Genomic DNA, 10,569 nt, shown 5'->3' with positions numbered 1-10,569 from the left:
AGCGCTGTCACTGCCTTCCGCCATTTCGTCTCGAACAAAAAAAAAACAACAACAACAACAGTGTCATGGTTCCACTGTTTTTAACATCGACAATAATAAACGTTTTCTGAAGGATCATGTGACACAGGGCTGGACTAGGCGCTGGACAAATCCAGCCAATCCGGGCCACAAGTTCCTCGTGCATGTTTTGCTGGGTTATAGAGCCTTCGATTGGAGTAAATAAATGAATAAATAAAACAGGACAGAAATAAATAATGATAGATATTACTGAATTCCCAGCAAATGCAACAAACCTAATAATGCAGTTTTGTCACATATAAAGGCACTTGACAGTAAAGCAATGATTTTGAGCTAGAATGCCAGCAAAAATGACGCGCATATTGAGGAAACGATGGATGGTTTCCAAGCGAAAGTCAAGTAAAAGACCGCTTCTTAAACCAGAGAAGGTGAACATGCTGGCATTCTTGTGGGGGGAAAAACATGCAAGCACTGTCAGAGTTAGTTTTACTTTTCTTTTTGTTTTCATTTTTGAAAAACGTATCTTTGCTGTTTAAATTCATTTAAAGAGAAAGAAGCTATTAAAGCTATTCTGTAAAATTATCCTTTGCCCGAATGAAATGTACTATAGTTAATAGAATCCAGAGTTGAACTGATTAGTATTAGTAAGATGGTGGTCACAACAAATAAGTCATGGTCCTCCTCATTACCATGCTTACATGATTTATATGGTATATTTGAAATAAATAAGAAGTAATAACAAACTATGGAATCTGTAATAAAAAAAAAAGCCCCAAAGATGTAGAAACTACAAAAACAACTTCTATAAAAGTAAAATATTCCCCAATATTTAATGTCACCGTGCCACTATTTTAACACTATTTTTACTACCTTTCTGGGCCCTGAATGTGGTAGTTGCGTTGCTGTCTATACAGGATAAGAAAGCTCTCGGATTTCATAAAAAATATCATAATTTGTGTTCCGAAGATGAACAAAGATCTTCCGGCTTTGGAATGACATGAGGGTGAGTAATTAATGACAGAATTTTCATTTTTAGGTGAACTATCCCTTTAAGAACTGTGTCAGACTATCTAATGTAGAAAATATCAACACTGACATCAGCTTTTCCAACATAAAAGCATATTAACAAACCAGCAGGATGCTGAATAGTCCTATTAACATTGACCCTTCAGTATTTTAAGACAGGAATATTTCACACTTGCTGCTGCTTCTCACTGATGAGCCATACAGACCTTGAGAAACTAATAACACCAAACATCACTCCCATAAGTACACATGTACACAAGCTGAACGGGTGTTTTAGTGCAAGAACAGATGCCCAGATTCTCTGTTAGCACTTCATCACTAGGTGGGACTGTGATATAATTTTCATTACAGTATAGCTCAGCGTCAGGGACTGCATCTTAAGCTCAATGGTTATCAAACATACAGCACGTAGATGTAACTATGAAAATAAGAGTGTATTTATGTATCATATTTTATTTTTAAATCTAGTTAACACTACATCTAAAAGCTCATTACATTATGTGACCCTGGACCACAAAACCAGTCATAAGTAACACGGGTATATTTGTAGCAATAGCCAACAATACATTGTATAGGTCAAAATTATCGACATATAAAAACATTAGAATATTAAGTAAAAGTCATGTTCCATGAAGATATTTAGTCAATTTTCTTACCGTAAATATATCAAAACTTAATTTTTTATTAGTAATATGCATTGCTAAGGACTTAAAAGGTGATTTTCTCAATATTTAGTTTTTTTTTGCACCCTCAGATTCCAGATTTGCAAATAGTTGTATCTCAGCCAAATATTGTTCTATCCTAACAATACATACATCAATGGAAAGCTTATTTATTCAGCTTATTCAATAAAAAAATGGACCCTTATGACTGGTTTTGTGGTCCATGGTCACATATTATCTCTGCAAATATTACATTCCCCCCCTCAAAAAAAAATAACTCAGCATATGCACACCTGCATGAGTTTGTGAGAAGGCCTTTTTGGTTGGTTGTCTGGGTGATTTGGAGTCCAAGCCCCTAGGCTCTGATTGGAATAGAAATCCATAGGATACACCTCCTGCCATCCCACCTGCTGCAGCGCTACTGCTGCCTGAAAGAGAGAGGGATTTTTAATTAAAGACATCAGACTGCAGCATCAAACACTGTAGCTGCAAGCCAGAGGAACAGCAAGAATCTTAAGAAAACAACATGGCAGGGCTGCCAACAGCTGACGGGCCGATACACACATCAGCTATGAGCGCAATCGGATATCAAGGGAGCTATAGTCAAACACGGCGCTTCTCGTCTAAGAGGGCAAGTCACCTGACTCTCACACCGCATACCATCTCCTGGATGGCTCTATGTATTACCGATGCACAAAGATCTTCCCCACTAGCGAAATGCACCGAGTCGAGCCTCTGAGTCGAGGTGAGATCCGTGCTGTTCAATGTGACCTACAAATGCAGACGAATACATTAGCGGGCCTCCAGAGGAATGCAGGAGTTCCTCGTGCATGTGACTATATTACATAAACTCCGGCAGGATCTCACCCGTCAGACTGAGCTGCTTATATGAATAATCAATGCGCCGTGTTCGTCTCCGCCCGTGGGCACGTATACCCACTTCACAAGCGAGATGCGCTGTAACGAACGGCTCTAATACCACGGGAGAAATGACAAACGCCCCCGCCTCCGGTGAAGGACTGTCTCTCTCCGCTGACAATACTACAATACCTCACAAACAAACGCTTCTTCATAAATCTCTCTTAAATACCGTTCAAAACCTAATGCTACAGTCACTCGCTTTTATTGACTGGAAAAGCGACAGTCGAGAAGTTCTCGCCTGAATGTTTTTCTGTGAAAATTGAGGCTTCTGAAATATAGCAGGCTATGTATTTAATAATTTAGACTCTTATTAACCCTACATAGAAATGTTAAAAAATAATAAAAAAATATATATATTGTTTGGTCAGAGTTGTGATCAAAAGCCAGGACAGACTGACTCACATTTTATTATTAATATTTTAAAATAATAGTTAAAGCCAAAAAGAACACAAGTGGAAGTATGTAGAGACCAAAAAGTAAAACTATTTATATATAGGCACTATTTCACTATTAATTTTGTAGAAAACTAAATAAATATTAATAATTTTATTTTAATCTTTTTTTATTTATATTTATTAAATCCAGTCAGACACACCCAAACCCCTGTAATTCACACCTCATAAATCTTGCTTGCCACTATATTTGTCATCTACTGTATCTCTAGAATGGTGGTTATTTTAGTGTTATAGAGAGTCAAATGGTCAGTATTGTATATATATATATATATATATATATATATATATACGCACCCACTTACATATTATATATACATTTATATATATCATAAACATTATAACAAAACATTCTAATTTAATAGTTATTACATAGAAATCACGTAGGATCAAAAATTCAAGAAACGTATACAGAGGCACTACTTCAGTTTTTATATTTGTTGTTAAATTGATGTTAATTGTTAGTAATTTGAATAATAATAATAATAATAATAATAATTCAATAATCAAACTAGGAAATGAAACAAATGGAAGAAAGGGAATTATGTAGGGACCAAAAAGTCAAGAAGTTTATAAATAAGCACTATTTAACTACTTACATTTGTTTATGAAAAAACAAATAACTATAAATATTTAATCCAAAATAATTGAATATTATTAAAATAGTATTTATACTATTAAAAAATAAAAGAATAAAATAAAATAAGAATGACACTGTACATGATATATTAACACTGATGTTAAATCATCTTAATAATATTACATTCATATATATGACTTTCTGTGTGAATATAGTCAATTAGCGATGTTGAAAAATGATGAAAAAAAATATTTTTATGAGATAAGATCTTGGATGAGCTTTTTATCTGCTTTGGCTGTGCTGCCAACACCAGTCTTTCGTCCTCTCTTCTTCCATCCATCCTGTTCTTATTAACCCTGGCACATCCATCTCTCTTTCACTGGCTTTTCATCAGAGCTGTGCATAAGCCACCTGCTAATCCCTGCACTGACATGAGAGGCAAGTGTGTCATATTGACTATAAATATATCATGAGACACACTGAAAATGACTGCCCTCTCTCTCTCTTTCTTCATACTTCACTTTCACACTCCCTTACATCCTCTCATTTCTTGACTTCACAGAAAAAGCAAACACAAGCAGAGAAGCATTAAGGTGGCAGTTTCTGAAAAGACTTTTACTATGAACTCCATGTTTAAGCAAACCGGCTGGGCAGGAACACTGTTACCCCTTTTATTATGGGCTGAGCCTTCACAAAACAACAGCGTGTTATTGCTGCATTTTAATGTATTCTCATAATGCCACATTTGCTCTACGCTTCTACGACACCAAATGCGCTGAGCTCCGGCGTGGGCCAAGCAGCAATGAAAATGGATTACGGTGACGTGTAGAATATGAGAGCCACATATGATTATGCAGTGCTTCAATATGGCTCAACTGAGCATTATCATTATTCACTAAGAGATATGATGCCATAAAAACTCAACATAAATGAGCTTCTTCCTGGTACAGTGGGTACATTGTTGCTATAGACCGATATATCGGGCAGGATGATTAACAGGCTGATATTTAGTCATTTTGAGAGGCATCGGCAGATAACCATGCCTGCTTGGCTGATAAACAGAAGATTCCCCTCACGGCAGTTTCAAAATACTGCAAGTCAACAGCATTGTCAATGGATAGTGCACATAGTGAATTTTAAATAAGCACTGCATAAAATATCTTTCTGTTGTAACTGATTATGTTTTAGGACTGTGGACATAATGATGTATGTGTACAAATAATAATAGTCATATTGAAATGAACTTTCTGTCCTAATCAAAACCTAGTAATCCTCACATCTGAAAATTCATTGCTTTAATTTATGTTTTATATTTAGGATCTTTAAAAAAAAAAAAAAAAAGTTGAAAAATGATGAAAAAAAATATTTTTATGAGATAAGATCTTGGATGAGCTTTTTATCTGCTTTGGCTGTGCTGCCAACACCAGTCTTTCGTCCTCTCTTCTTCCATCCATCCTGTTCTTATTAACCCTGGCACATCCATCTCTCTTTCACTGGCTTTTCATCAGAGCTGTGCATAAGCCACCTGCTAATCCCTGCACTGACATGAGAGGCAAGTGTGTCATATTGACTATAAATATATCATGAGACACACTGAAAATGACTGCCCTCTCTCTCTCTTTCTTCATACTTCACTTTCACACTCCCTTACATCCTCTCATTTCTTGACTTCACAGAAAAAGCAAACACAAGCAGAGAAGCATTAAGGTGGCAGTTTCTGAAAAGACTTTTACTATGAACTCCATGTTTAAGCAAACCGGCTGGGCAGGAACACTGTTACCCCTTTTATTATGGGCTGAGCCTTCACAAAACAACAGCGTGTTATTGCTGCATTTTAATGTATTCTCATAATGCCACATTTGCTCTACGCTTCTACGACACCAAATGCGCTGAGCTCCGGCGTGGGCCAAGCAGCAATGAAAATGGATTACGGTGACGTGTAGAATATGAGAGCCACATATGATTATGCAGTGCTTCAATATGGCTCAACTGAGCATTATCATTATTCACTAAGAGATATGATGCCATAAAAACTCAACATAAATGAGCTTCTTCCTGGTACAGTGGGTACATTGTTGCTATAGACCGATATATCGGGCAGGATGATTAACAGGCTGATATTTAGTCATTTTGAGAGGCATCGGCAGATAACCATGCCTGCTTGGCTGATAAACAGAAGATTCCCCTCACGGCAGTTTCAAAATACTGCAAGTCAACAGCATTGTCAATGGATAGTGCACATAGTGAATTTTAAATAAGCACTGCATAAAATATCTTTCTGTTGTAACTGATTATGTTTTAGGACTGTGGACATAATGATGTATGTATACAAATAATAATAGTCATATTGAAATGAACTTTCTGTCCTAATCAAAACCTAGTAATCCTCACATCTGAAAATTCATTGCTTTAATTTATGTTTTATATTTAGGATCTTTAAAAAAAAAAAAAAAAAGCTAAATTACATACTACAATTATACATTATACAAATACAAGTTTGTGGTCGGTAAGTCTTTTTTTTCATGTTTTTGAAGTCTTTTAAGCTCACAAATGCTGAATTTGTTTCATTGCATTTATTTGAGTATTATTGTGAAATATTATTACGATTTTCTTCAGTGTCACATGATCCTTCAGAAATCATTTTAATATGCTGATTCAGTGCTCAAGAAACATTTCTTATTATTATCAATGTTGAAAAAAGTTGTGCTGAATAGAACATTTATTTGAAACTGAATTTTTTTTTTACCATTATAAAGGCCTTTACTGTCACTTTTGATCATTTTAATGTGCCCTTGCTAAATAAAAGTATTAATTTACTGATTTTTAAAAAAAAATCGTACTGAACTCAGTTTTAAACAGTAAATTATAACAACACATTAATTATAAAACAAATAGTAATATTATAAATTACTACTGTTTGAAATAACGTTATTTATACATTTATTATATAATATAAACACAAATATATATTTATATGTTAATATATAAGCCCCATTTTTTACAGCCATCACTCCAGTCTACTAAGAAAATCCTTCTAATGTGACTGAAATTGGTACTCAAGAAACATTTTAATAGGGTTGAAAATTGTTGTCCTGCTTAATATCCTGTGGAAAGCAAAAACTCGTTTCTCTCAAGTCACTGTACAGTATCACATTTTGGTTATAAAACTGACCAAACACAAACATATTTTAGAAACCTCATCAGTCTGTTGTTCTTTTAAGAGATGAAGACTATTTCATGCACTGCTGTCTTGAAAAAAGCCAGCAAACTGGATCAAATAAGGACAGAGAGAGAAGAGAACGGCTCTCGTGCACAACAACAAGAGGACAAGCACATCAGAGCCTCAAGTAGAGTCTCAGCTGGCAGCTTCATTGAACAGTGCACACTAAACACCAGCTTCTGGCCTTTAGGCAGAGTTTCAAAGAAAAAGCCACATCTGACATTGGCAAATAAGCAGAAAATGGTAGACGGGCTAAAGAACATAAAAATAACACATGGCAAACTATTATTATGGATGGGTGATTCTAAGTTTGAGATGTTGTGGATATTGTTTAAACATACAGTAATTCAATCACACTTCAAAGTCTGCAACACTGCCATTGCTGCAAGCTGAGAATTCGCTGACAGATGATGTTTTTTATTTTTTATTATTTGTAATGCAATATACTGTCATTTGTGACACATTAAATAAAAGCAAAGAAAATAAAATAAAAACAGCGATTTTCAAAATTATTTGTATAATTATTATTTTTTAAATGTAAGGCAAATTTTGATAAATATAAAGCAAACAAATGTTATTTCGATTACAATCGAATATATATATTTTTTATTTATAACTCATTTTATAAATGATATCAATGTTTAATATTATTAAAAATTGCAGCAAAGAACCCTTTGTCATTGATAAAACTATCAATTTCTTTCAAAATCACACACAAATAAGGATTATATCAGCTATCGGGCAACCTCATCTCCAGATATCAGTATCGATTTTTGTATCAGCCACAGAAAACCCAATATCAGTCGACCAATAGTATATATTCCTGATAGACTAAGCAAGAAGAGTAACAGGCATCCTAATGAGGTCTATCTGCAGATAAAAATCTGCCAGATGTTTCTGTTTTGCATCTGGGAATGGGGAATAGGGATTTAACCGAGATACCTATCCCAGGAAAAACCCTTGGTGTGTGATTCTGGCTAAGTCCTGTTTTGGCATGACATGAATCGAGATGCGCACTCGCTTCTGGTGATGAGATTATTATGTATATATAAATACACACATATACAGTAAATATTTTGAAAATATTTACTGAGTAAATACATTTAAATATTTATATTCTTATATTTTATATTATAGATAAATAAATTTAATATATAAAAACATATTTGTATTAATACATGCATGTGTTTGTATTTATATATACATAATAAATATGCACAGTATACACATTTTGTAAACAAAACTTTATTTTGGATGCGATTAATCGCAAGAGGTGCTGCAGTTAGTCGGCCATTGGGAGGAGCTACTGTTCCACCCTGAGCTGGCCGACTCATCCCGTCTGTCTCTGTGGAGTAGAGACGGTGGGTAAACAAACCCTGCTCCTTCACTAGCATTAAAGTGTGTGCGTAGATGTTAGTTTGCGAGCACTAACACATACACACGTTCACACAAATGCATACACAGCCTTTATGTCCCAAAGGCACTCAGACATGGCCAGAAACACTCATGACAAACATGACGGGCAGCATGTGGACTGACGGGGCAGAGGTGAACACCTGCAGGGAAAGTACAGCTGTGTGGCGTGTGTTAAGGGAGATGGGGATTCTTAAGGTCTGCGTGGGTCTTTTTGTCTTTGCTTTCATAGTCAAGTACAGTAAATGGAGGATTGTGCTGTGTGCATGTATGCAAGACTTGTGTACCTCATATGGAGACAGCAAGGGTTTGGAGAAAGCCGTTCCCCAGTCGATGGAGAGGCGAGGACAAGCAATCTGCACCCACCTATGAAGGAAGATGAGTAAAGAGACCTAGTTAAACAAAATCAATCAAAGTGAAAATTGAAATGTTTGCAAACCAGTTTACTTAATTGAGATATGTGATTATATCAGAGTGAGAACAAAATGTAGGGCTTTTTATTCAAGAGGAAATGATCGGATCGTTAAAAGTTGTCTCGGCAGGGTGAAAAGATACTGACAGAGTGGGCGTGTTATAAAACATTATCAAAAAATTAAATATAAAGTCTCCATGGGGAATTTTGTGATAACTAAAAAGGGGTATGGTGTCCTTACTACTGTGACTGGTTGAGGACAAGGTTTTCAAAAATGATATCAGACAAATAAAAGCAGAATAAAGAGATTAAAGGACAAGTGTGAATATAATTGTTTTTATTTGGAATGATGTGCACTGATGAATCAACCACAATAAGACCAGGCATCTAATTAAATGAAATTATGATTTTATGTTCACTGGAATTTGCATATTGTAACCCTTAATTAAGGATGTGGAAAATTATATTTTTCAAATAAATTACTCTATTTAAAATAAATTAAATCTAGTTGACCACTGTGACCCATCTGTGAATATTTAAAAATGAAATAAAATCTGTGTTATTTTAGTATTATTTATATACTATTATAGTAGTTATTAATATTTTGAATTAACTTTTAAATAATTAATATAAATACATCCATATACAAAATAATGTAAATAAATAAATAATACAGATTTGAATTAGCTTTATTTGCACTTTTACAATTGTAATTTTAGTTTGTTTTATGTACTTTTGTAATTTTTATTTTTATTTCTTTTAAATATTTATATGTAGTTCGAAGTAGGAGTCGACCAATATGTGTTTTTCAGGGCCGATGCCCATACCGATGATTACAGATCAAGTAGACCGATCACCAATATTTTGAACCGATATGTCTGGTGTAAAAATGAAAATTAATGTCAAAATTAAGAATAACAAGGGCTCTGATAAAAAAACTTTCTTTAAATGCTTTTAAATTATTTTATCAGCAATAGGGATGGGTATCGTTTTTTTCTTCTTCCGATACCTATGCCAAATCGATACTTTTAAAACGGTTCCGGTGCCTAAACCGATACTTAAAAAATAAACACATAAAAATTCCCCCCAGAAATTATGGATTGGCGGGGTTCATGGGCGGGGCTTCGCCTAACAGTATATGTAGCAAGGTTTTTTTTGTTTGTTTGTTTGCTTATTTTGTTTTTATAATAAATTAAAAGAAAACAAGTAGAAAGAATAGAAAAAGAATATGGAATGCTAGTGTTAGAGGGTCATTTTTAAATAAAAATAAAACAATTCAATAGAACAGGAAAAGAACAGATAATGCTAGTGTTAGAAGGTCATTATTTATAATAAATAAAAAGAAAATAAGTGGAAAGAATAGATAAAGAATAGAGAATGCTAGTGTTAAAGGCTCTTTTTTCTTTATAAATAAAACAAGTAGTTAACATAGAAATAGAATAGAGAGTGCAAATGTTAGAGGGTCATGTTTTTTAATTAAAAAAACAAGCAGATAAAATTTGAAGTAGCATTAGAATAGAGAGTGCTAGAGTTAGAGGGTCAAATGAAGATCGGATGTGTGTCTACCTTTGAGTGCAGGTGAGGACACGTTCAAGCTGCATTTGGTGCAGCTCGAGCTGGAGGCCGTGGAGAAGCAGATCCACGACCTGGTGGAGAGGCAGACCCAGCTGAGAGAGCGGAGAGCAATCATCCCAGGCTGACGCTCACAAGTCCGAGGTAACTACCACAAGCGAGGTAGCCCGCTGCTAACTCTCCCACCACCTCTACTCTGTGTGTTTCTCTGCACAGGCCCGGTGCACCCAGGACGCGATCTTCCCAGATGTCCTTCACTCCGGCGCCGGGACACCACGGACCCTGGGTGCACC

General features: G+C 35.1%; 1 protein-coding gene across 2 annotated transcripts in view; it reads right to left on the bottom strand.

Annotated features, from left to right (window-relative positions):
• The window catches only part of dph1 (diphthamide biosynthesis 1), a 117,057-nt gene that overhangs the window by 2,032 nt on the left and 104,456 nt on the right, over positions 1–10,569 (bottom strand). For both annotated transcript variants that reach the window (XM_016557003.1, XM_016557002.1), the window contains 2 exons: positions 8,580–8,658; positions 2,000–2,134 (listed from right to left, as the gene is read on the bottom strand). In XM_016557003.1, coding sequence (XP_016412489.1) covers positions 2,000–2,134; positions 8,580–8,658 — 214 coding nt within the window. The remainder of the gene's footprint in view (positions 1–1,999; positions 2,135–8,579; positions 8,659–10,569) is intronic.

Source organism: Sinocyclocheilus rhinocerous, unplaced genomic scaffold (genome assembly GCF_001515625.1).
Source record: "Sinocyclocheilus rhinocerous isolate Xijiao unplaced genomic scaffold, SAMN03320098_v1.1 scaffold166, whole genome shotgun sequence".
In the NCBI taxonomy this organism is placed as follows: domain Eukaryota; kingdom Metazoa; phylum Chordata; class Actinopteri; order Cypriniformes; family Cyprinidae; genus Sinocyclocheilus; species Sinocyclocheilus rhinocerous.
This window is presented reverse-complemented; position numbering and strand designations above follow the sequence as displayed.